Genomic DNA, 24,982 nt, shown 5'->3' on the forward strand with positions numbered 1-24,982 from the left:
ATATAAATAACGCTTTTCAAAATTAACTTTTAACTTAAGTTCTTTTAATTAACCCAATTTTTAATTAAATTAGTTTTCGTTCATGTAGCTTTTAATACAACTAAACATTATTTATAACTATTAACTTTAACTTAATTTAATTTTAAAAAAATAATTAACTCAACTTCGATGCAAATATTTTCTGATATATATTTAAAGAGGAATCATTCGATTAAGATTCACGTTTTATTCGAAACGAAACAACTTGGACTGATGACGAACGTGAAAGCGTAGACTACATTTTTCTTAAAGCACTTCGTAACTCGTCGATCTAGTTTTCATTCTTCATAGCACCGTGCGTGTATCTCATGAGCGAACACAATGGAACTACGCATGAATTTATAGACGCGCGCGCGTTGTACCAATCTACAATGAAACACGCCGAAGAATCTTATCAGACCAGGTAACTCGCCCTTACCAAGAAGCTGTATCTCGTTTCTTCGTTTTTCCGCGTAATACATTGATTCTCAATTTGGTCACTATTGCTCCCTAGAGAAGCTCGTTTACTTTTCCGCCCTATCCTTCACTCCTTTCTCTCCCTCTTTTCCCCTGTATAAATATATTAGGAAACTAGAAACCGTGTAGAAACCAAGAATTTAATTATAGAATAAAAAAGATATGTATATATAATCTATTTTATTCTATAATTATATTCTTAATTTCTACGCATTTTCTAGTTTCCTACATAATTATCTACATATTTTTCACTATTGCATAATATAAAAAGTAAGGATAAAATAGCCATCGAACCTTTTTCATAAGACACCTGGAGAATGGTCCAATATTTCAGCGAAATTACTTTCGCATCCACTGCGCGCTGCTAAATAATATAGAGCCTGACTGTTCCTATGTGCAACAAAAAATTGTCTGCAGCAATTTGTAGTATTTGATACGCGATGGGAAACGGCAGATGAACGAAGACTAGAATTCATTTCCATGCGACTGCGTATTTTGTGTCGCGACGCGAAACCATGCCTGCGCGAGCGCGCGCGCGCGCGCGCACGCATCCCATTTCAGAAGCCGATATTCTTTCTCTCCCGTCGATGTAATTCGATTAATTCCTTTGTCGTATGGCATCGAAGCCCGCGTCGAGGCGAACAATGTTACGGCTGCCGCGCGTTTCTGCATCGCGTGCGCATTGCACTTGGCGTGACAACACGTGGATGCGGAACTACAGCGCCCGGTACATTTCCGTGCCGACGCCGGCGTATAAATCGATGCTCTCGAAACAAAAAAAAAGGAAGCGGGAAAGGGAACGTGAAAAAGAGGATCGAGTCGTCTGCCATGGCGAAACGGTATATTTCTGACGCGATCGTAATCGGAGAACGCCGCGCTGCATTTTCGATTCTGCGCGTTCGCCGGCGCGTAAAAATTTGAGAGCCGACGGGAAGCTTTGCGTTTCAAATTATGCGATCCGATATTAGGTTCAATTTCACACGTAAAATGTTTAATTTCACGTTAACGAACTTTTGGCGCTCTTTAGGAAACGTTAGAAAAGATTGCGAATGTGCTGCGAAAATAAAAAGATGCATGACAAAGCAAATGCGTAACTCGGGTAATTATTACACGAGTAACTCGAACAACAGTGCTATACACCTGTCATGAGTTTCTACATTTTCCGCCGATTTACCAAACGACATTGTCACGTATCGACACGCGTTTTCTCTACTCATTATCACCCGCATGTCGTCGCTGCTTTTTTCCGCGCCGTCCGATAATTGCCAGGCTCGAGCCATTGTCGAAGGAGTCTAATTTAATGCGGTAGCGTGAGTTATCTCGTGCATTAATTTAATAAAACAAAACGCAATTAACGTAGGCGCTCAACTTCCGTGAATGAAGGCCGAAATCAGTTTGCCGAGTGAAGTTACGTGTTACAAAATTTCGGCACGTCGAAACTTCGCGATGTTTGGCAGGCGTATAATTATACCGGTAAACGACGGAGCGTATAATTTCGCGCAATGCGTTACCGGGGAGCGAGATGTGTCACGGGCATGGCTCGAAGCCATCTCGATGGAAACGGGAAAGCAACATGATAACGGTACTTACAGCTATACCTCGCACTGCGCAAACTACTTCGCACACACCTCGCGCAATTTCGATTCTCGATTATCGCAGCTAACAACTGTTGGAAAATCGATAGATAAATGTAAGACCAAGAGAGACTTGCGAACGCTCTGACATTTATTTATAAATATTGTCCCCCGTGATTGCGTAGAACTCCTAAATGTCAGTATTCGTAAAGATTTAGATTTATTCTAGATGGAAAATAAATTTGATATGTTAACACATACAGCTTGTCATCGGCATTAAAATAATAAATTGATTTTCGCACATTAGCGAATATCTGCCGATAAGTATCTCAAAGGGAAAGATTTCATACGCAGGTGATTACGAATAATCGATTACCTTTTTTGTCAAATTTAATCAGCGGCTGCAACCGCGCATTTTCGGCAGATTTAACCAACATGCCAAAATTAATTTCAAAATGCATTACGCGTAAAATCCATGTTTGCAGTAATTTGTTTGCCAACGTAACTACGTAGAGGCTGAAAATGTGATATCGCACCGGTCAAATATTCTTTGCATCTGAAATAATAATTCTCCGTGATTTATCTCAAACGATTTTTCCCCGAGATTTAAATGAAACCTCGACGAATTATCCAGTCGAATGTTTATACGCGGCAATTTGGAAGAGTTCCCATCCGCAACTACTTCGATCCCGAAGGAAATAACTCTCGGGGGAAACTTTGGTTGTCAAATGAATACCTTCCCATATTTCCCTTTTTGCCTGCATTATAAGTTACGTGAGTTGTAATGGATAGCGCTGCTATTGTCACTTAAAAATATTATTCCAAGTGCATATCGATTATAAGACAATCTATCATCGGCACGAGCAGCGTTATACTCTGTGGTACGCTCGCGAAGAAGTCACAAACAATTCGCGACGCAACGTAAGTTTCTCGCTCGAGCGGTGGCATGCGGGCGGCAAAGCGCGAACTCTTTATTTTCGACGATATCCGGCCGGATGCGAGCGATAAATTCTGTTCCCCGATTTGCCGTCTCGAGGGCCTTACCTTTTATACAGGCAACATATATATTTCAGGATCGATCGCCGCTCATAATTCACTCGGCACGCGTAATTCCCTCCTTATGTCCTGACGATTTCTTCGCCCGCTCTATCGCTACCTCCCGATCCTTCAGAGCCGTTTCTGATTCTGGCAAGATACCCAGTTGGCACGGGGATGTAATCACCTCGCCGGGCCGCCGTGCGTGAAGAAGGATCTTGGCAGACGGCACGCATTCGTTTCACGCACGTCTACACACGTGTGTGCGCGCAAAGTCTCTCTTGCCATCGAGACTTCCAATTGGTTACTTCACGAGACTCTTTTCGATAGAATAATGTCTCAATATCTCAATGTGACTGAGAATAATAATCGACGAGTATTAGAGATCGAGACGTCATTATAAATTAATCCTCTTATCCAATCAGTTCTAGTTATTCAATCTTAATAATAATAAGGTTAATCTCCAGAGGATTTCCAAAGTTTATATGGATCGCGATTTGTTTGTTTAAACCACCAAACATTTGCAATCCATCTAGTTTTAAAGAATATGAGAAAGCAGAGTGCAGAAGTAAATTGATTGTTGATTTATACCACTTCTACTTTTTTTAATTTCTTATCGAATATAATCTTGCAAATCTATTTCTCAAACATATAATAAGGTACAAAGGTGTGAGAATACATTTATTTCTTTATTTTTGTTGATGACAGCTTTGATATTGACATTATGCAAATCATTTTCATGTACAAATAGTTCCATAATTGTAGTTTATTTCAGAATTTAATTTTGATTTCTATGATTTGCTGAAAAATTTTTGCGACCTACTAGTCGATCGCATACTTTGAGAGCCCCTATTTAAATATATAAAAAGAACGTATATATATATCATTATTTTACCGTTATTCAATTCATACTTCGAATAAACATGGTGCTGCAAGAGCGCAAAATTGATACGATTCTTTGATATCTCGGCATCACACGTGAGATCAAGCTTTGATTATGATATGATATTGATAAGATACACGCTCGTCTTGGCAATTTGTTGCGCACTCGTTACAACAGCGAGAAAGCATACGTACGTTGTCCGGAAAGAGCGCGAGATCTAAAGAGCGCGAGAAGTCAATAGACAATTGCAGGCTGCCAGACTATGTCCTTTTATAATGGAAGAATGTTTCTCCTTTGGCAAAGTTGGCGTAAAAGAAAGTCTCCTTGAACAACTACGCGAGCGCATCGAATTCGTTTTTATCCTCTCCCTCTTCGTTTCACATCCCGTATTTTCAATCTCCGGTCGAAAATGTTATTTTTCTGTGACTCCTCGGTGCGCTACAACGCGCTTTTAGTCGCGCGCACAAGTAAAATGTATAATATAATATAAAATGTCATCCATTTTATGTGTTCACAAGTACAATACTATTTCCGCTTTCAAGGCAATTCTTGAGTACTATAACTGATTGATTAAAAAAAAAATCACAACTGCAATTATATTGCTCAGATTAATCACCATGTAAATGGAATTAACAATATCGACGAGAGTAAATTAGAATTCCAATGGAAGTAAATTAAATAGGAAACCTTCTATCGATTATTTTATCAAATTGCACTTGTTCTAAAGTTCTTAACGTAACGACATGTGTACGGGTATTGATGACTGAAGCGTTAATTGGAACGAACCACAATGAAAAGATACACGAGAATGTACATCCGAATCGCTGGAGTGACCGCACTCGTGCATTGTTCACGGGACAAATCGTGTCACGGCTTGATAGCTATCCGCAGGATCATAGACACCATTCGATTCCGTAGCGCGAAACACTCACGGTACGACGTTCTTGGCCTGACCCGAAACCGGAAATGCGGGCTATTCTCGCGCAAGACGCTCTCGAGACATCCTCACTATGCTACTGCCTGCCTGGATGTTTGCGGCGGAAAAGAATCCTGTAGAATTCGCGAGGACAGAGGCGAGCGGCATCCGGCCGCAACTTGCGGGGCACGCCGGTGCAACGTCGAAACAATCCGCTTGAGATCCTAATTAAACTCCCGATGCGAAGTTTCGGGGAACGGACTTCGAAGTGAGAGTAAGGAGTACCGAAGTAACTTCGTAGTTTAGACGTGACCTCGTATTTCACACAAATAAATTCACGCTGAGCTCTTATCCTCTAAATCATCCTTCTGTCACACGAAAAGACATGACAGAAATATCAGTGAATGTCAGTAGGTAGCCAGTTCGAATTTTTCTGTCATTTTCTGTCTAAAAGTTGGCTATTGAAGATAAAACGCATTTGCTGCGAGATACAACTTTGCTAGCTAAAATTAAAAGTGTGCTTTAACACGGATAGCTAGGAAAGCGGCAACCTCAATACCTTAAATGCATAAAAGCATTCGAATTGCAATTGTTTACGGAATGCTGCTACGCATATTCAGTTCTAGCAGCGAACATTTTTTATCATTAAGCTGTTACATTTTAATAGTACTAGTAAATTGAGCTTCAGCAGCAACATTAGCTGCGTCCATTTTAAGGACACGCTTCAACTGCCATGACTATATTTTAGCTTCGTTGGCTAATCTTTCCTGTAATTCCATCGGATTTCGCATCCGCGGTTTTCCCATATGTAATGCAATGGATTTCCTATAATATTATGCAGACGAGTATGTAACGTGACCCATCAAATGACGGAGCGACCTAAGAATATCGAGTTTCGTCGAAGCTAACATCCCGGAGAAAAGGTTCGGCGAATTAAAATTCCCCATTCCAGTAAGGTATTGGTGTAATATCAAACAACGTAATTCGAAAGTACGCAATGCCGTAGCTGTCGGTATTAATATTCCAGGATTATCGCGGGCTACGTGTACTGGAATTTCGACGTGCCTCTCCGCGACATTGCGTCGCAAAAGCGGGTTCCCTTCGGCAAACTCGAACCCACGAAATCCACCAGCGACTCGTTCATTTCCGCAGAATTCCCCACGACATCGAAGTCCCCGTTGTAACGTGCGCAAGCATGCTGTTCTCTCCGTTCGCATTATCCGCGTGAGAACCAATTTCGTAGCCTAATTTTAGCCGGATTATCCCGCGATAGCATCGGTACATTACACTCTATATTCAATGTAATTTTTATACTAACATTATTCGAAGTAAAGCTTAACGCTCGAATGGAGCGTTTAATTCCTCTTTTTGCCATGAGACATCAAAGAACTTCTAATTTATATATTAAATTATATTAATTAAAAGTAGGTCTTGTTCCGTCAGCTTTAATATTTCTCAAGTGATTTACATGCCTTTTTAAGTTCGAACTGCATATCGAAAAAAAATTATCGGTCTTGAAACACTGTTGTACGATAAACAATGATAATACACGATATTAAACTGCTAATCAATTTATAATGCCAATAAGAATCAGATGCCTCTTTTCCCCCAATATTGTAAAAATTGAATTGATGAATTTGAAAAGGATATATAAAATCACGCAAGAAATATTAATACAAAGATTCTGCTGAATAAAACCTGTCTTTAATTGTACATAATTTTCACATTCGATCTCCATTCTCTTATTAAATTATATTGTTCAATTTAAATTACCTACACAATATCAACTGCGTAAGAAAAATTATTTTGCAATTTTTATGAATAATTAAAAAATAATTTTAATTAGCAAAGAATTTCGGTTGGCTCCCTCCTAAATTAGACGGAGATCATTATTTCGATTTACGATAGGTGTCGTACGCGTATAACATTACATGTGCGTAGACATCTTCTTTGCACCACCGAGAGACATTTCACGCTACGTCGAGCCTGCTGCTCGTTTGAAGTCTACGGAATTGGCTGCGCATCTCCGTTAACGGGCTCCGCCGCAAGAGGCGGGATGAATTCTTGAACTACCCATTTGACGCTTTTTTTCTTTTCTCATTCATCTGTATGTATGTACGCTATGTATACGCGCGTGCCCTTCTTTTTATTTCCTTATCAAAGACACGTTCCCACCCAGATCAATACTCGAGATGCGGATTTCTCATTCTTCGTCGAAGTAGTTTCGACAATTTGTCTGATCGCTCGCCCTAGAAGTTCTAGGACGAGCTTCTCGAGTTTAACAGTGGCATTCGAACAAATTAACGGCGTAACGAATGGACTCCATGATTCCTTTGAAGCCGACGAATACGACTACGTGCCTATACCCCGTGATAAAATAGAAGGAAGGTTGAATTAATGTACCCTCGTTTGACGCTTTTATGTCGTACCTTCTTCTTTTGCTTTTACATTTATGTAACCGTAATGTCTTCGATCATTTTCGAGAACATCGAAAATTAAAAGACCTTGATGTTTTTTTTATCTTTTTAATGTGACTATTGATTTCGGTCTTCAATGGTTAAAGGAGTTCTATCTGATAGATAAAAGGAAGTCTTTCTAATTTAGGTAACACCAAGTAATTCAAAGCGTTATTCTTTTACAAGTTACAAATGATTTAACAAGATGCTTGTTAAATGATTGCATTAAATTTTTTTTTCTAAAAATTACTACAGCGTCAATTTAAGACTGTGCACAAAAAAAATTATATTTAGAATATTACTTAATGAATCAGGTCAAATTAAAATTAAGTAATATTTTTAATGATAATTCTATAATACTGTTTTTGAAACCAGACAGTTGAATATTGCAAAATTATTATTGCATTATATTAATAAAGTATTTTTATAATTAGTACGTATTTAATTAACTTCTTGAAAAAATCAAATTCATTTTGTTATTGACGTGGGGTAAACAAAAAAAAAAACTGTTCGAAGTATCGCTGATTTTAGCGATTCTCTCATCGTCGTAACTACTAGGGATTCGAAGGATACTCCTCAAAGTATTCTTGAAAATAAGAATCTACATTATTTATCTACACAGCGTTAGTCTCTCTTTTTCCTTCCCTACAATGGTAGCGTCCTGATATCTGTGGTCTCTTCAACGTCACGCTGATTATCGCAGACGACGATCTCGAGTCAAACAATCTCCACGAAAATTTGCTGAAAACAAAGGATACCGTTTGTTGTCGATCGTGGAATTTCGTTAACATTCGTTTTCGACGTCGCGTGTTGTTTCCGAAAAATCAACCCTTCTTTCGCTTCCTCAATCGTATTTGCGTACCATCCCCCTGCGCAACCTCCGTAGATGTACAAACATCCTGATGAGCAATCTTTCACGTCGAGCCCCCTCCCCCTCCCCCACGTCGATCGCACAAACGGAGACAGAGTCTCTGGGAGAAACCCGAATTCCTGATTCACTCTCGCGCGCCTTTGTCCCAACCTGCCCCATTCGTTCCTGCCTAAACCAACAGTATCCTTCAGCGCCTCTGCGCGACCCTTCTGTACACAGAGCCAAGTGTCTGGACGTGTAATTTGTAATTCCGGTGGAACTCATCGGTGGAGAGCTGGCTCACCGAAGAACTGCCGTTGCATAATTTGTAATTCCAAGGAACACGGGAATCTACGAAGCGATCGTGGGTGATGCGGCGGTATAAGGAAAAGGCAAGCCGACGACGGGAAGGTTATTGATAGAAGAGACTATGGATTCGCTCTTTCCGGAACCTTGAGTAATTGTACTTTTCAACATTCTCCACGTTGACCCGTAAATGTAATTTAAAAACAATTATTAATGATTATCGTCGAACAATGCTACGCTTTACGGAAAAAAAACGGAAAAAAAATCGCTGAGCGACGGGAAGCGTAAAATATTTACCGCATGCACGACAGAAATTAATCTCAAACAGACTCCTCGCGTTATTCACCGACGGAAGTTCTCATTTACTGAAGTAGACGCCGGTAGATTAAAGCATAATAACGAAGTAGTTATTCCGCGCGACCCGTCCTCTCTAGGGAGAGCCGGACGGAGAAGACGGAGGGGGTCTCGTCGAATTAGGTAGCGGACCCAGATTTGTTATTCAAAATTCGCGGAAAGGCGTCCGCCTGCTCGCGCTTCCGGCTACGTTCGAACGTAATTTCCGTTTCGCGTAAAGCTTTACCTTCGCGTAGCCTTCGTCGTGTTTGTCAGGAAAGGACGACGAACTTCATCTGCCCTTCCTCCTCCCCCTTCCCTTGGAAACGCACTGCGCATGCATACGAGATGACTCTTGCAAAAATATATGTTACGATTTATTACGTAACAAGCTCATAGCGTAAATTTAACAAGGTGAAAAATCGAACCGGAACCGGTATCGCATAGAAAATGGGAGTTCCGTGAAAAAATGTTTATTCACCCTGTAGAAAACAGGAAACGTTTGTCTCTATTTTCCGCTACCTGCGTTAAATTCATTACATTTTTGCTGAGCGAACGTCTAACGTAAAAATATCACTGTCCCAAAGTCGTGGAAATTTGAACGAACCCCGTCAAGATTGTATCCTTGCCGTCTAGACACACAATCTCTATTTCTTATTCCGGAACAGAGAATCCTCCTCGCCTAATTACTTATTCATGTTAGGATTAACGTTGGCAACGGATGCCGCGGCGACCGTGGCAAACGCGCGTAGAATATCGCGGCATTTGCGTCACGGCACCATAATAATATACGGTGAAGACATTTCCGTTCGCGGACGTTAACGCGAGCATCGCGTCCGCGTAAACAAGAAGCGCGGAGAATACACGCCCGCCTGCCTTAATTCGCGAAAGAGTTTCAACCGCGGCTTTTGTTTCGCGGAATATGATATTGCGTTTCCATCTGGCGGCTGCCACCACGCTGAGATTTTACGGGCTCGCCGTACGCTCGTTAGCCTAGCGTTAGCGGCGGCATATCCGGCAGGATATGTCTCCTTGATAAAGGTAAAACTTTTAAGATTTACGCATATAAATGCGCACTTTCATCGCCTGTCACTAGCACGCACTGAGGCACTGAGGTTGGCATGGAATAACTTACTTGTCTTTTTGTCTTTGTCTGTAATATTACACTATTAATTCTCTCGTTTTTCGTTAATCTATTAACGGCGTCGAGTCGTGTCTGTGAGGAGTCGACTTTTACACGCGGCTGCGAAGTGCGTGCGCCAAGTGCGCGCACTTCAGGAACAAATTTATGGATCGACTGCGAAATTGAAAGGGCGGGGAGGCGGAGAATTATTAGAATGCCCGGATTATATGTGCGCTCGAGTATGTCCGCTTGCTCGTGACAGCTCGCCGCGAAGAGTGTGCAGCAAGAATTTGCAAATACCGCGAGGGCGGACCAGTAATTTCGAGTGACTAGATTCGCACTCGCGCCCGGGTGTACAGAGATTATTGCGCCGAGCCAGATAGTCGTCGTCGGTCGAAAAGCAGGAAAAGCAAACATTCCAAATTCGGGAAAGTCGCACTTAAAATCATAACGAGAACGTAATAGACAGGTGCGCGAATGCAACGAGGGGACATTTAAATATTAAACGTTGCCATATAATTATGTCATTTATAATTTGACCAGAAATCTGGGCAAAATAGCGTAAATTAACGTCAGAGGGCAAAGCAGATAGAAGAAAATTCTTAACTAAAATACACTCAAAATTTAATTAAAATATATTATATTTTCATGAAATCTGAATTGCAACATGCAGGCGTGAGTTTCTCGTTTTCATCAACTTTAGAAAGCCACATCTAAGTTAATTTAATAATAATAATAATTTTGCGGAATATTTCATCAACAAATGTGTAAAGCAAAGCATAGCAGCTTATTTTATAAGTCGAGAGAGATGAGAGACTAATTAGAAAGTTGCAATATTACAAGGTTCCCTTTCATGTCCGATCAATGAACGACTTTTCTACTGAACTAATCAGCGAGAATTCTGTACTGTTTGATACCTGTAAATAAAAATATTTATCGTAAAGGTGTATTATCTGTAAAACGTATATATATATATATATATAAAATATATCTTTGACAAGTTCAATGGGATAATCGCAATATTGACAATTGCTGTTATACGATCTTTCATTTTCGGTGAACGGGGCTTTCGACGGATCGTCACGCGATTGTGTTTACATCGACAAGCGTCCAATCGTCGAAGCAAAGGCGAGAACCCTCTCTATACGACAATATGGTACCACTTAACTGTGCGGCAAACACTCGACGCCTTTTACTGCGTTTGCGGCTATCTACTGCACGGGAAAGTGCGGGTGGACTAGTGCGGTTGCGAGAGCGACAACGAGGCGCATACAGGCGAACGGTAGGAGCGAGAAAGAGCGCTAGTCGAAAGGCTATAGGACGTCCATGTCGCATTTCTATCGGGTGTCACGTTTCGCAGTATCAACAGAAAAAAAAAACACGGCACGCTCGCCTGTAGGAGCACTTCCAAATGAGCGAAATTCGACGTCCGATAGTTGATGCTTTCGCATCGACCATCGTGATTTCGGCAATGTGCTACGTGTCACGCCGCTCTCTCACTGTAGATTTTTGGGTGTTTTAACCCCGCCGTTCAGCCAAACGAGGAGCCCGAATGGGAGAATTAAATCGTTCGACGTTCGCATTTGAAAAAAAAAAAACAATCACCGTGTGGATGTAGCAATGACAATTGTCGCGATGAATACAAGTACGCGAAACATTACTATTTCGATAAAACAAGAGCGGATAGAATCAAGTAAATTTAAGAATGCAAAGGACATTTCTCAATGTGTTAAGAAAATTATGAAAAAATTACAGATTGCTTATATTGCTGAAACGGAATTATAATAACAATCCCAGTAGCGAGATTTATAGTGAAATATTGACTGCTTGTGTATTTTTAAAATAATGTTTCATAAAATACTGTATAAATATTTTTAAAATATTTATAATATTTGATACATGATTTATCTCGAAACGTTGTTGAAAATAAAAAAAAAAAACGTTTTAAAAACATTATCTCTAACAAGCAAGTCATGATCAAAGTTTTTGTATTTATATTGCTATTGTACACAGTAATATAATACAATGTATTTAAAAACGTTACATGTAATTGAATATCACTATAACATGATAACAATGATTTTACGTTTATTGAGATGATTGCAGATTGACATGTCATTATCCAGGAGGTCGAAAAAATACTATAACGGTAATAATTAATAACGATAAAAACAGTAAACGATCAATCAGAAAGAAATCTTCGCTGTAAAGAGAACGGTGTATTGCGTTTAAGAAAAATTCATTGCAACTAGATCTTTTTATAGGCAACGTGAGAAGGACGCAGAAAGAAACTGGAAGCCACAGCGGCGCGAAAGGCAAAGATTCACACGAGTTTGGACTGCCTAAGCGCTTCTTAAAACTTCCGTAGTCGTAGCCGAGTGCGCTTTGCGAGCGGGAGTGCAGTGGCTTTGGTTCAAGCGTCTGGACGACCCGGGCTCTTTCACAGAAAGTCTCTCTCGCTCCTCTCCTCTTTCTCTCTCTTTGCGCCGTCGGTAGTATCCCTCCTGTCGCCCCTTTACCCGAGATGCCCGACCCTTCAACATGCGAGACGAGAGCGTGCACTCAAAAGTATATTCACTCACGTAGACACCTGGGATCTTGATGTCTTTACGCGAGTCGGGATGTAAAGATGCATTTACGCCAACGAAGATTCTCCCGGGATGCCCGTCCCCGACGATTTACGGACGAAAGTAAAAAGGAAGAATAAGGTTCTTAAAGATTTCTTGGACTCTCGTCAAAGATTTCTAGATTTTCACCGAGAACTGCTTCCTTTTTAAGTATTACTTTTTATATGTATCTATCTGACAAAACGCTAATGTCCCACCCTTTCCTATCCCACCATTTTTCTGTCTCTATTTCTTTATGGTAGCTTCTAAGTGCTATCTTTTATATAGTTTCTGCTCATGCAAATATGTATGCAAATTCGTTTTTGTTAAAAGACAATTTATCTTTTCTTGGTATTTATTGCAGTTACATAATAATAAACAATTAATTTTTTTACGTATTACTAGTGTAATTAAAAAAATTATTTCTTTAATTATCTAAGCAGGTCATGTTTTTATCAGTATTAATGAATTAAAAATTTTTTTCCGAAAAATAAGAGTGTTTTGTTTTAAAAGATCTCAATACGACTTCCCTCTATTCTCTCTTGATAGAGAATATTGTACAAAATACAGTCATTATACTTCATATTCAATTTTCGAAACCTAACTTATAACTATCACAGTTATTGTAATAACGAGTTTTCAAATGTTTCAATATCCGCGAGAACAGTAACGCTTCCAGTTTCGTAGTAGTGAAGTAAATCTCGCGGAGTTTGAAGCATGACGATCCTTCACCTTCGACTACACTGCATCCCCGATGATAGGAGGTCATATGTTCTCCTGTCAAAGTTCAAAAGCTTCGATCCAACTTTGAAGTTTCATTGTCATCCATTACCGTTCAATCTGAGAGTTCTCTGGTGTGAAATCGCGACCACAAAGAATGGCTAAGGAAACTTTATACGATCGCAAACTTCGAATTATTCGCAATTTAATGTCTTAATGTTCTCGAGAATATTCATGTATAACAATTAAGTAAAAATTTGCCTGCTTATAACAGGAATTTTGGTAACAAGATTGACAATAAAGGAACGAAAGAGATAATATTTTTCGCGCAAGAAAGAAAAATCTTTGTTTTTAATTTCCGCACGTTTCCTTTCCGTACCTAAATGGAAATAGAATACATTAAACCAGTATTGAATCCTGGCGAGGTATCGATTTCATATTTCGCAGCAAAAAATGAGTTTCATATTTCAGTACTGGTTTTGTACTGAATAACCAATACTCAAGTAACAATGTTATGACTAGTCTAATAATGGATTGATATTGAACAGTACTGATCTAATATATTGTCGACTATTTTCGGTCCATACCGGAATTGACCAAAGGAATATATTGAGCATCGGTACTAAATTAATATATTATCGATAGATAGTTGGTATCATGTTTAAAATTAAAAGATTGTCTCCTAGCGCGAAGCAGAAGCTTAAACTCCCCCCTCCCCCAAGAAGAATAAGTACGTTTAATAAGTACGATATAGTACGTTTGGAATTGAATACCGTGTACTCAATACTAAAAGTTAGTACTGAGCCAGTATTTCCCACTTGGAAATTTAATACTATCTAATCTATTGAAGTAATCTATTGAAAAAGCTGAAGCAGAGTACTTAATGCGACTGCACACGTACGTAGTTAACTCTATTGCAAGACAAATTTATCTTCCGTAAAGCTGATAGATCCTTCTTTGTCAATGCCTCGAGATCTGACAATTCTATTCTCCGCAAGTTCGCGTTTTCCCGTTTTATCCAAACTGCGATCAATCGGCAAATCTCTTTTCTCATCCTATCGTTGACTATATCGGACTGACGGCCGAATATCACGACAGAATCAAAAGCTTCCTCAACTTTACCGAAATGAAGCGTCGTAAAAGACGGATGATGGAGATACTCATCGGTACAAAGTTAGCGATACGAGATTCTTTCCTCGAGCGTTTTAACAAATACAAGAAGAAAGGCGCGTCGATTCATTTGACTCGAGACATTTGCGCGGATTTATCTGTATTTTTATGTCAAATATGTAAATGATAGAGAATATTAAAAAATGCAATACCGGCCGGGATTACCGGAAGAACACTGGCTTATTACGCTGGGCGCCGCGACTGCGATTAAAGATCTTTTAATTAAAGTCCAGACGATTTTCCATAAAGTTCCGACTTTTTCTCGCGATTATTCGTCATTCAGAGTGAAAAACTAAATTAGATCGCCGCGCGCGACAATACACCTATCGAATCGATCGTCCGCTTACAGAGTGCGCCTCTGCACCATAAGAATTAATTTAAATTCCTTTAATTAGACAAGAGCGCCGCTTCAACGCTCGCAAACGCAGTTACGTTTTAATTACTTTTCTTCGAACAAAAAGAGGCTATGACACGCAATCCGAGAAAAAAGAATAAGGTTGCGATTAGATCTCTGATTTAATTGATGAGCGCTGTAATGAGATTACGCACAATTCGCGATTTCGCGCTTTCAGTTTAAAAATTATAAGCTGGGAATTAAAATGTCTATCACAACCGTTTGTCTTAATAGGCTAACGCAAGACGAATGGTTCGAGCACTCATGAAGTTGTAGATAAAAGAGAACACGAAGTAATTGCATTTGCATATGAACTCTGCGACCTTCCACGGCGCTCCCCGGGTGCATCGATCTGTGCGGATGACCATACATATTGCATTTAAATAGAATTTTTGATAGATTCCTCCTCCGAGAATAAATGAGCGCGCCATAATGAACACAGAAATGACATGCAATTAAAAATAAATTATTTCATTATTCAATAATATGTATCTTAACTTTTGCATACTGGAAATATGTATACAATTTATTAATGCAATAGTATTTCAATGTTTGTTGCACACTCTATGTATTAAAAAAAAAAGAAAATTGTTTGAGAACAAAAATGTATACTACGTTATATAAGACTTTGTTAGCATTTTTATGAATGATATATATTCGTGAACGCATAAATAGTATACGTATACCAGTAAAGAAACGTGGCGTGCAAAAAGGGGTTAATTATGTGTCATGGAGAAAAAAAAACGGATTCGCGCGATAAACGAGGCTCAGAAATACACAAATGGTTTCTAAAGTCACGGTAAACGACTACGTAAATTTGCACCTCTCCGCGTGTACAGCGACAATTATTTCAATCGCGACGTGAGTAATTCGAGAACGTTACTTACGTAAGTTATTTCGATCTTGAACCGCTTGTACGTAAGTAATCACGTAAGTAATATCGTGTAGATGCAAGTGCACGAAATTCGCAAGTGAAACGATACGTAAAATGGCGCTTACCCAAGCTGAACCCGGAATCCTTCACGTGGATGACCACCATCGGCATCAGTACCATCACAACGAGGTTTATGACGTGGAACACCATTCCCGTGCCATGAGCTATGATATCCTGCGACAGAAAATAAAGAGATATAAGTTACAACAGGAAGTGGCTTGCACACAATGCATAGCACACAACATCACCGACGTGAAATGACGGCGGAGGAACTAAAATGATGGACACTGTTGAAAGCAAATTTTGTTTAAGCATTTTCAGCAGATACAAGCTATTTATTGCAAAAAAAACAGAATGTTTAGACTAAACTTATTTTAGAAAAGGATATATTAGATATTTCGCGACAAAATGACTGGTAAATGAAAAAATTACGCGAGATATGCATACTCCAATAAAATCATCTTGATAAAATTCATTTAGAATACTTTTATTCTTTTTTTTCACATTTTAAGCTAACTTGTAACACATAAGTACGTTTGAATTAAAACATTAATTAAAGTAACAATTACCTCTCATAAATCTCGAAATAAAACATTTATAACTTGCAATCAATATCTGAAAATTGTATTTTAAATTGCGAATTATGAAACGGTGAAGTATCTTTTTTAACGAGTAGTCTAAACATAATTACAATTACAGGAGTTAATTGATTGTACGGATAAAGAATATTCACATGTGGAATAATTGCACTAAATGTTTCTCTACATTTGCCGCGATTGCAATTTGAGAAATAATTGCGAAACAGAGAGTGGTTCACGTGTCACGGCCACTAACCACTCGAGAGTTACTATGTGGAGCGATTGACAACGCGACGATTGTGTTAAACGACCTTTCGTAACACACAGTGCGTCGGAACGACAAGGTGAAGGCCACGCGCCAATAGTTGCGAAATATTGCATTGCAAACGAATGATAACAACTTTGTGTGCGATTTAGCTCGTGTCTAAATTCCATTTGACGTATTAAAATTTTGCAAAATTGCTCGGCTCGACTTGCATGGCGTACGTACTATAAATATTGCGTAGTCAAGGGCACTGTTACTATCATTCGCGCTGCGAGAGATTCTGATGAACACGTGCTGTTTTATGCAGCTACTCCGCGTGCATGACTGCGACAAATGTTATGAAAAGACGCGAGTATTTTTATAAACAATTAACAACTCGCGCTATCGTTTAACTCTCATTATTAACGATTTGTAAACATACTCTCTAAATTTGTTGGAGTGGAATTTCATCTAAAAGAGTGGAATTCCACTCTAAAAGTGTGAAAATCCTGCCACTCTTTATCAAGACTGACAGGATTTTCATATTTTTAGAGTGGAATTCCACTCCAAAGAATTAGAGAGTAATGCGGCTGCTTATTCAAGAAATGTATGTATGTTGCGCATTTTATCAATTTGCTGCTCAAATCAAAACAATTGGAATGAAAATTCACGTATTGCGATATTTTGACCAACAATTATTTCTCTAACGCGACGCTTGTTGATTCGAATGTAAATAGCGTGCACCTTCCATGATATGTATTTTATTTATTTTCGAATTATCGACAAAGAAACGACACGCAAAACGTTGAATCAAATAATTTAAATAATGAGCAAAATTAAAATCGAGAATATGAATAACATGAAATACACTCAAAAAAATGTTTAATTTTGAGATTATTAAAATGTTTTATGTCTCCGTCTTTTAAATATTTAAAAATATTTTGGTTTTAAATGGTGTTTGGATTAAAAACATGAAAACATTTAAAGATTTCAGTGTCACATGTTTTAATATTTTTTATTTAAACACGAAACATTTAAAACTAAAATATAAAACATTTTAATATCTTAAAATTAAACACTTTTTTTCTAAGTGTAAGCAAAAAAGAATTTTTCAAATTTTTTAAAATGATTTAGTTAATGGAAAGCAGTAGAAACTCTCATTAATAATATTTATAATTAAAGATTACTTTTGAATTACAGGTTTATATTAAAATAATGTTCAGTATTGGAAGAATTCCAGATAAAAAATTCTGATAATTTATTCATTAAAATTAAAATTGATTTTAAATACAAGTATTATAAAAGAAATTAAGAAGTCTATTTTATTACTAAAATTTCCGTGTCAATCCTTAGAACAAGCTATAAAATTATTTTATATGGTTATAGGATGCCTCGTGTAATTGCGAAAGATTATTCATTTAGTAAGTATGCGGGTAAACAATTTAATACTACGGAAAACATTGCAAATGTTATGAAACGTGCAAAGATAGCGGAAAATTATTACGGTTATATAAATTCTACGCTGATATATTTATAATTTTGTATTTCATTAAGTAAATAACCATTTCCTCTGTTTGGGCTTGGTCAACGTGCTCGGCTGAAAACGTACGGGATTCTGATGCGTGTAAATCATTGATACGTTGATATACGTGATATATCGGCAACGAGATGTAATCTATCGCTCCGATACGGTAAAAGTTACAAAAACTTAAATATTGCAACAGTGGCAATGATTTATTTAAATCGTATCTTATTACGGATGATACAATAGTGGAAGATTTAATTACTATGTTATTAATAATTCTCACAATTTTATAAACAAAAGAATATAAACAAATCCTTGATTCTTTATAAAAGATGAACTTCCACGGAAGTATCATTAGTATTTGGAGAAAAATTAATTTTTGTTTAAGATTAATTTTGAATTCAATTTATTATATGAATACATCAAAACGTGCGCAGCATCTAAAAGGCGCGATTCTACCAAAGGGCAGATTTGTAAAATAAAAAAAACAAGAGCCTGAATAAAAATTACTGCGAATACGCAAAACGTGAGATTACTACGAGATTAATTATCAGGACAAAGTGCGTTACAAAGGAGGATATAAATCACAGTCGTCGTCACAGCGCTCACAATATTGAATCACGGTATTTCATTCGTGCGATAGCGCGCAGTTGGTCGCTGTTATAGAATTCAATAAAAAATTACACACCCGTCCGGGACAAAAGGTTAATTATTTAAACTGGGCTGTCGGATCCGTTTGACAAAGTATCGCATGAGCGTGATTTATCACCGGCAAGTTATTATGGCGCGGAAACAAACGCCCACGGTGAGAAACATTCGTTCGTTCGGAAAATATTTCGCTTCCGCGTCGCGCACTTAGCTGCAAAAACTCCTCGTTTTATGCTCTCGCACCTCGCGAAGTTTTGTATCCGAAGTAATTACCCCTAAAGACTAAGAGTACATTTCATAAAGAATGCAGTTTTACAATTTCTTCGGAACTCAGTCAATGAAGAATGTAAGGGAGATCCTTAGAGGACCGTTAAGAAGAAATTCCTTCGAAAGCATGTTGTCTGTCGAATCCTGCAGTAATTAATGAGTCTATAGTAAAAGGGAAAATTAAAAAAATCCGTAATATATAATATTTGAATATTCGGTTATAATATAAAAGCATAATTTTTTTTTTTGCATTATTAAAAATCGAGGTTCGATAATCCTAAAGCTTAATCATTGAAATTTCAACAACAAAGGAAAAAACAAAAAAAGTATAATATACGCGTTACTAAAATAATGAAACTGGAAAAATATGTAACGGGTAAACGGTATCACGTGGTTGAAAATTAAAACCTATTCGTGAGAGATCGCCCGGCATACGGACGAAAGCATGGAAAACAAAAAGCATGTTTTCCGGTCAAATATTTATGGAGCGCTTGACCCAATTATGCTATACAAAAGAATACCATAAATTCAATACGGAGATAGGCGTGTATTGAATGCTTAAAAATATATACGATTCCAACTGTACGTTCCAGTGCAAATACAATAAAAAAAAAGTAATACAATTCTTCCTTTAACCATATCCGAAATAAATTCGATATCATGTAGGAGGAGTTTTTAATTAAGAGAAAATAATTTGTCAATTCGTGAATATGATTAGCAAGGCTTAAAGAGATATACACATTTTACTGTTATTTCAATCAATTCAACAGCTGCAGAGTTTTTCACAACGTACAAACTGTTAAAGCATTTAAAAAATATTAGTGATATTATTGTTACAGTGCTGTTTTGTTAAATTTATAAAGAAAAATTATTTTTTTATCAGGATTATCTGAAATATTTATTTGTATTACATATTTACCGAAGCTAAGTGCAAAACATAAATGCTGCATAAAGCCCGGACTGTATATTCTGAAAATGGATACATTTGTCATAGTCGTCATCATATCTTCACTACTAGCGCACCGCATATCATTCTCGTGGTTGACGTGACGGTTAAAAAATGCAACTGGCAAACAAACGTGGCCGATAAGTTTTCCATGCCATCAGATACCTACGTATTTTAAATTATTAAACGGTACGAATTGCACGTACGGGTCGCATAATAAAAGCCGACAATTTCATTCGAATAAGCGTGATCACGTAAATGGTTGCGAAATACATGGGAAAACGGGAGCATAAGTTATCTGCGCGCGATATGTTAGTTCTGAGTATTAATTTGCTATATATTATTCATACGGTGCTGCGCGCTCTGGCCGAATTATTCATACAACGTTGTAATTATGCGTTCGTCATTAGCCGAATTATTAGTCGATTAGCGGCCGACGATTAATCAGAGAGTGGTAATTATTGCGTGCGTTAGTGGGGCATCGACAGCGTTTGTATGTCAATGGATTTCATTTCAGAAAAGGAGATCGGCAAATCGAGTTCGACGCTTGGACAGACATTGTGAATTGTATCGAGCTGATTATACATCACGTTAAGTAATTGCGTATGCACGAAGGTATCTATGTGTATCCACGTATGAGAGAATATACAAATGCGAATATACAATAATACGTATCTTTGTCCCAAAATTAATTATTCCTATTTTACCGTTTCCGTTACTTGTTATTTTACCGAATTTCATAATCGCAGAACAATCGAAAATTTATGCCCCCATCTGCGTATTACTTTAATCTGCGACTTATCGAATCACATTTAATCGTCGCGAAATTGCCATTAGCCGTGCAATGTAATTAGTGGCACATCTACATTACGATTTAAGCGTTTACGACGATAAGGGAATGCATAACGATTGCACGACGGGGGACTCGTTGTTAATTCGCATGATGACCGAGATCGACGACTTCACGCTGCGACGATAATCGGGCGCGTTTCAACGACCGACGATCACCTTTACGACATGGCGATAAGGGACCAGTGTGCGAGAGCTTCGATGTTAAAACCCCTGCCAGTATTATCGGTGCAGATAAAACACTATGTATGGCATCGTCGACTTTCACCGTCGCCACTGGGAAAAATATCGCCGCGTTAATCTGCCAGCCGAGGGATCGTCAAATCGATCGAATTGATTTATCCGCGCACCTCGATCGAGCTACGACCGATGATCTGTGCTATACTGATTTTTAAGCAGTATTCCTGGACATTACGGTGATCGTTCAAAGGGATAATGAAATACGTCGTTGCCGAACCGCGATACTTGATAACGTAATTATTGTGAAAGGGCATCGTTTAAAGATTCCATTTATGTTTAACAGGAAAAAGTTGTAACATAGATTTTTATTGTAGCTCGAACAAACTAGTTTTACATCGTATTTTATCATTGCACTTTATCAATGAAAGTATTATGTAACCTTTATAAAAGGACGTCCAAGCTGAGTGGAAAGTGAGATAGAAAGTGAGAATATTTCACGATAAAATGTATAGGCATAATGCGACAAATATATTCTTCATCGTTGGTAGATTCTAATAGTTTGTGAAACAAAATATACCCTTCTTATTGCCTTGGATAGTAATGTTTCAGAATATTTCACAGAGGTGGACTCGACAGTTCATCGACAGTTCACCGAGCGAGAGCTCGAGGAAGGGTAAAATGCAATAAATGTCTCCCCTGATAGTGTTCCGGTACTTTTCTCTGAAAGTTGTAGAAAGTTACTTGTCGCGAGTTCCCCATATCATTATTATTTAGTTGTCCGTTCCTCTATAAAAAAAAGAGGAAAAAAAATAGCAAGTCAAACGTGAAAAGCGTGCAATGTACTTCTCAGCGCCTCATGCTTATTTCTCTTTGAATTTATCTTTCCCTTTATTTCTAGTTGCTCTTCGATGCTCACTATGAGCAAGAAGGCGAAAAGACGTAGATAACTTATCTGCCAGTTTAAGAATTTTCTTTGTTTCGCTCTTGATTATCTAGGACTTCATACAACGAAATTTCAGCGCGTTTATTTCCGAAGCACGCAAATGAATTCAATTGCGAACGAGCGCAATTGCTTGCTTATTACCCGTCTACGCTCTGACTTCATAAATCTACACTGTTGGAAAATTTGTGTACATTTGTGAAAAAATTTGCTGGCTAAAGTTTTTGTGTTAAGTAATGAACATATTCATGTGTAAATTTAACACATGTTTGCTATGTTAACTGAACTTAATAGACATAAAATGTAGAATTGTGAAAATAATTTAAAAAATATGTTAAAGTAATACAATTTGCACATATTTAATAAATATACATGCAAATTGTGTTAGTTTAACATATTTTTAAAATTATTTTTGTAATTTTCCATTTTGTAATTTTTCCAACTGTATATGTTAAATAAAAAATAATTGAAATAATTAGTCGTGTATCCAAAAGATGTAGCATAAGTATACAAATTTTAGAAATATTATAAAAATGTTTTTTAATTACATGATCGAATTTATATATTAACAATAAATATGCCAGAAACAAATAATATTTTCTCTCAAATACAAAACGTTTTGTTTTTTTAATATTGCTTTCCTCTGTATAATCATTTATAAATACCTTTTGAGATACATTCGTACAGTTTTGAATAAAACATGTCAGATTAATAAAAATTTGAATGATTACAGTGCTTAACTCATCGACTACATAAAGAGAATAAATAAATTAATCACACGCAAAATTTCACAAAGCTGTTACTGATGCAACCTCACCGATTTTTTTATTTCCAATCGATACAATGTAAAAGCGTCGACGCTATTAGGGGCAATAAATTACAATGTAACGCCTCCCTTGTCGAACGAGCTGCGGTATCGCGCGACTATCGTTCAGTCGATTACCCGGATATTGGATTTGCTCACTTTCCGCTCGCACGACCCTTATACATATGTATACCAAAATATTTGGAAGAAAAATTCACTCACCACAGACAGTCCTTTCTCGATCAGGAGACAAAGGCCCACCGGTACAGTAGAATCTGCAAAACAAATAAAATGAAAGGGGTCGTTTATCGATCATATGGCTTACATCGCTTTCCCTTCGCTTCCTTCTATTTTCTCGCTCTCATTCCCTTCTTTTCGCTTTTTTCTCTTCTCACTTTTTAAAACTGGCCAAACGTCGAAATGTGCAATCGGCCGATCCTGGTCCAAGAGAGGGTTGAAGAGAGGAAGTGACAAGGGTTTGTCACTCCGAGTGACGATATAGAGTGAGAGGAGAGCAAAGAGGAAGAGGAAGCGAGGCGAGCGTGGTGAAGGCTGTGCAGCGAGGATAAACGCTGCCGGTGATCGAGAGCATCGCTCTCGATGCATTCGGTAGGGAGGACATAAAAAAAGGGAGGAAGAGCCGATATCGAGCTAACAGCGACGAAAGCGTCTCGTCGATAAATCATCCAAAATAGCACTCGATATAAAACGGAAGTATGATTGGGCGCCGCGTACGTCGAGCCTGGAGCTCGTGGAAAACAATATCGTCCGCGGTCCCAATTCTGCAGAATGAGAACGAGATGTACGTTGCGTAATTATGTATTCGCTTAAATTTTTTACCGCAAGATCGTCTGCGTTTTATTGCTGTCTTGCATTATGGTTTCCATGCAAGCGGCGCATTATAACGCTCGTCAAACGTTTGCGTTTGGAAAAAAATCAAGCATTTGATTGGAACGATCCATAAAGAAGCGTGTTTGTGGAAAGTCATTATAAATTAATACTTTGACGAGCGTGACATTTATATCTCTCGATTTCTGCAAAAACCCATTATTGATTTGTGTGGGTGACGGTTTTATTTATGAGAAAAAAATAATATAAACTGTATCAAGATATTACAAAAATTAAAGTATTAAAATAATATACTAGATTTATTAAGCTCAAACTCGAAAGCAATATCAAAATAGTAGTCAAAGTGTTAATGATTATAATTAAATATTTTAGAGATAAAATTCGTTAAAAGAAAAAAGTATTGTTATTTAATTTCTTAATTTTCCTGAAATCTCCTTTGAGTTGTTTCAAAATTTAATTCAATATTAACCTTCGACAAATTCATTACATAAGAAAATTTCTGATTTTCAAGTATTCTTAAAAAGTGCTGAAACATGTCAATATATACCAGGTTTACAAGTTAATTCGGTGCTTTTACATTCGGTCTTATAATTTCGTTTTAAAATTTAAACAAGTATTTTCCCACTCTTTTGCGGTTTGCAAGTGTGGATCTCAACGTTTTCAAAACATTACCTTGGCAAAGCAGACAAACTTTACAAAACAGCAGCGAACGTGATGGACATCCAAAAAGCATTTAAGATTCTGCATTTTTTCGTATTTCATTAGAAAATAAATCCTGCTCAAATTACAGAAATGATTTGTTCTACTCTGAATGAAGTTGCTGACAATTCAAAATGTGCAAAAAGTGATATCAGGAGTAAAAATTTTATTTTTCAGCACGACAACATTTGGCCACATGCCGCAAAGAAAACGGAAGATGTCATTCTTTGAGCTGAAAATTCTGTTTCATGCGGATTTTTGCTCAGACCCAGTCCCATCGGATTACCACCTGTTCCAAACGTCCCAACATCACCTTGGCTGATGTACATTTTAAGACAGTGGAAGAAGCCTGAAAAAGTTTTGAAAACTTTATCGGCTCTGTCAGAAAACTGTCGAAAACTGTCAAGCTTTTTCTTTTAATTTATACTTCACGAAAGTATTCGTCAGCTGCTCGATAGATGGGACAAAGTCACAGAAAATAATGGAAATTATTTCAAACATCAAACCTCTATTTGATTTTTTGTGAATAAACTTTGAATTTTATGAAAAAAGGCACCGAATCAACTTGCGCATCTAATATTATACAACTGAGTAAATTAAAATTGTATTGAAATCAACAAGACAGAATATCGCGAAAATAATCTTAATCTATATATA

The 24,982-nt window shown here is 37.7% G+C and overlaps 1 protein-coding gene across 1 annotated transcript in view; it reads right to left on the minus strand.

Annotated features, from left to right (window-relative positions):
- Nucleotides 1-24,982, minus strand: part of LOC105194711 (diacylglycerol O-acyltransferase 1) — a 98,917-nt gene that overhangs the window by 37,369 nt on the left and 36,566 nt on the right. Inside the window, exons 4-5 of the mRNA XM_026130798.2 lie at nucleotides 23,000-23,052; nucleotides 15,861-15,969 (exon numbers count right to left, since the gene is read on the minus strand). Of these exons, the coding sequence (XP_025986583.1) occupies nucleotides 15,861-15,969; nucleotides 23,000-23,052 (162 nt within the window). The remainder of the gene's footprint in view (nucleotides 1-15,860; nucleotides 15,970-22,999; nucleotides 23,053-24,982) is intronic.

Source organism: Solenopsis invicta, chromosome 11 (assembly GCF_016802725.1).
Source record: "Solenopsis invicta isolate M01_SB chromosome 11, UNIL_Sinv_3.0, whole genome shotgun sequence".
In the NCBI taxonomy this organism is placed as follows: domain Eukaryota; kingdom Metazoa; phylum Arthropoda; class Insecta; order Hymenoptera; family Formicidae; genus Solenopsis; species Solenopsis invicta.